The sequence below is a fragment of the Sinohyriopsis cumingii genome, chromosome 12, assembly GCF_028554795.1.
Source record: "Sinohyriopsis cumingii isolate HCF-2022 chromosome 12, ASM2855479v2, whole genome shotgun sequence".
Classification (NCBI taxonomy): Eukaryota; Metazoa; Mollusca; class Bivalvia; order Unionida; family Unionidae; genus Sinohyriopsis; species Sinohyriopsis cumingii.
The window spans coordinates 102422584-102425582 of NC_142972.1; the positions used below are offsets into that span (position 1 = coordinate 102422584).

Here is a 2999-nt window from a genome sequence, read left to right on the forward strand (position 1 = left end):
TCACAAGCCATCCCCCTACACTTATCCCTCCGTCTACCCACCCACCCACCTACACGAAAATTATATGATCGGTCCATTAACAATCCAGTGTAGGACAGACATACGGTTTAAAAACTACCGATGCCTGACTAGTACTCTTCTTATAGTACTAAAATACAATATGAACTATTTTAGAAATATGTTATCTGGGCAATTACTGATAAGAGATCGAAGAGTAACTGTGACAATTGTGAAGCAAATTAGCCATTATTGATCCATTTGTAATTGTGAGTAAATAACCGCGTTTGTTGACGGATAAATATATTCAATATATTATAATACAAGGGACAACGTCAACATTTTTACGTCCCGCTTCTATGAAATTACAAGAGAAAACATTTACCGTACTGATGAAAAAGCAGTGTGTCTGTGTGTGTTTGGTCAGTCTTTAATGCTGTAACGAGACCGAAAATAAAGGCGCACCAGTCAAAATGTTATCACAACTGACACGTGATTCGAGTCATAAGGGGAGCATTAGTAATGCGAGAGTTGTGGACTCATAGCAAAGAAGTCAATAATGGCAACCACAAGTGAAGATTTCATTGCTTCGGACGAGATGAAGGAGAGTGAACCATCAATGTCGCAAGATTTGAACTGCCCACTTTGTCTTAAGGTATTTAGGTCTCCAAGACGGCTACCGTGTTTACATTCGTTTTGTCATGACTGTCTACAGTCACATATCACTAACACTGCCTCTGTAAAGGGGCATGTAAAGCAAATCTGCTGCCCAATATGCAGAAATGTGGCTTGTTCTGGAGATTTTTCTACAGACAAATTAGTGCATGCATTTCCTCTCAATACACTCATTATTTCTGTCTTAATGACAGCGGGATCGAATGTGAAAGTAGACCTTTTTTGTAACGTTTGCCAGGCCCAGAATGTCATCTCTCCAGCTGAAGGCTTATGTACTGTGTGTGAGGAGGCCCTATGTGTTCAATGCTCGAAAGTACATAAAAGTTCAAGATTGTCGACAACTCATACAATTCTGAAAATTGAAGACTTTCCATGCAAACAAGAGGCTGTTCTGAAACATAATGTCATGTTTCAATGCACGACGCATGCGTCCTTTCCTGTAGAACTTTACTGTAAAAGTCATGATACTCAGCTGTGTGCCAGATGCTTCATTGGCAGTCATAAAAATTGTTCAGAAGTAATTGATCTAACCAGTGAAAACTTAACTGTTTCAGACGCAATGTACCAGATGAAAGTGCAGATGAAAAAGTTTGAAGATCAGCTCCAGAAATTGACAACTATCAATTTATCAAATCTGAGCAATCTTGAGTCTGAAGTCAATGATTTGACTATTGAAATAAGGACATTAAAGAAATCAATAAACGATGCTTTAGATGATCTGGAAAAGAGAGTGAAGGAAGAATGTAACAAAATCGTCAATGAAGAAAAGAAGAGAATAGGAGAACTGACCCATGACTGCGAATCTCATATAACGGCGATTCGGAATTCCTATGTCATCATGGAGTCAGCCAATAAATATGCAACACAAACTCAAATGTTCCTGCTTACAAAGAAAATAGGAGACCAGCTTTCAGTGACAAAACAGCACATTGACGACAAGTATTCGAAGAATGACATTCTAGCATTGCAGTTAGAGGTTCACCCACAACTAAAATCTGTCATTAATATCCCAAGGGGAGAAATAGGGATGCTAAAGATGAAAAGAAATGACGCAATCGCTGTTGTGCCTGATGGATTCAAGCCACTTAAAGAATGTATGGCAGAACGTGTGAGGGTCACAGATATGAAAGGATTAAATGACATTACACCTTGGTACACTAAACTGATATTTGCCAGAAATAAACAACTGCTCCTGCTGGATTTTCACTGTAGGTTACTTTATCTCCTGGACTCTTCATATAATATTGTTTGCAGTCACAAATTATCAGAAGCCCCGTGGGACATCTGTATGGTAAATGAAGAAGTAGTAGCAGTAACTTTACCATTTCAAAACTCAGTTGATTTTCTGTCCGTCAAAGATAAGTCGATCACATATATCAAGCGGATACAAACAAAGCACAACTGTTATGGTATTGTTGCATACAATCATAACGAGTTGGTAGTATCCGGACCATGTGGTGATAGCAAGAAGTACTACTGGGGTATTATTACTCTGGATGGGAAGGAAAAAATCCTACCATGAGTTTGATTGTAAAGGTAATAGCCAGACCTATGTCGCTCTAAATGCCTTCAAGACTCGTCTGTATATATCCGTTTATAGGGACAATTCTCTGCATTGCTTTGGTTTAGATGGAATGAAACATTTTACGTTCGCACATCACGATCTCAAATATCCACAAGGTGTTTCCGTCGACAAAGATGACAATGTGTACGTAGTGGGGTATATATCTTACAATATTTTTCAACTTACTTCTGAGGGTTTTCTTATTAAAATCATCGTGAATGGAATTGAAAAGAAACCCATGGGACTTTGTTTTGACCAGAATGGGGACACATTTGCACTGACCCGTGCAAATGATACTATTCTCAGCTTTTATAAACTTGCACAAAACGACGGGTGAAATTCTGAGATAAATTTACATTTGTGGATACATGTTGTACCAAATGACTGCAGTCAGTGATAAGCGTTCAATAGAATGTATGACCCAATTTGTATATAAGATAGCTGAACTCATGTATGCATCCTGCAATAAGTTCTTACGTTTGGACAGGTGTGGTTTGGTACTGTTAGTTCTTATCAAGAAATGTGAAGCAGTTGCTTTTTAATATGTAGTTGTTTAAATATATCTAACTATTGTACTATTATCATTATTCATAGATTTTATAATCTGAACCATTTTCTTAAACTCATTTCAGTCATTCAAGTTTTCTTAATTTGTCTAGCTTGACGTTTAATGATATTTCTCATTTATCACATAGTCGGCGCACATTGCCTACAGTGTGTGCAGTTTCATATTTTTGATATTATACAAGTGAATATATCACTT

At 37.5% G+C, this 2999-nt stretch overlaps 1 protein-coding gene across 1 annotated transcript; it reads left to right on the forward strand.

The window, feature by feature from the left end:
• Positions 1 to 513: 513 nt before the first annotated feature.
• Positions 514 to 2756, forward strand: LOC149787125 (protein meiotic P26-like). Its single transcript, XM_089977639.1, has one exon. The coding sequence runs from the start codon at positions 557 to 559 to the stop codon at positions 2192 to 2194; it is 1638 nt and encodes a 545-aa protein (XP_089833765.1). The 5' UTR covers positions 514 to 556; the 3' UTR covers positions 2195 to 2756.
• Positions 2757 to 2999: the final 243 nt, after the last annotated feature.

Coding starts and splice junctions, on each gene's coding strand:
- LOC149787125 (XM_089977639.1), top strand. CDS start 557: ATGGCAACCACAAGTGAAGATTTCATTGCTTCGGACGAGATGAAGGAG.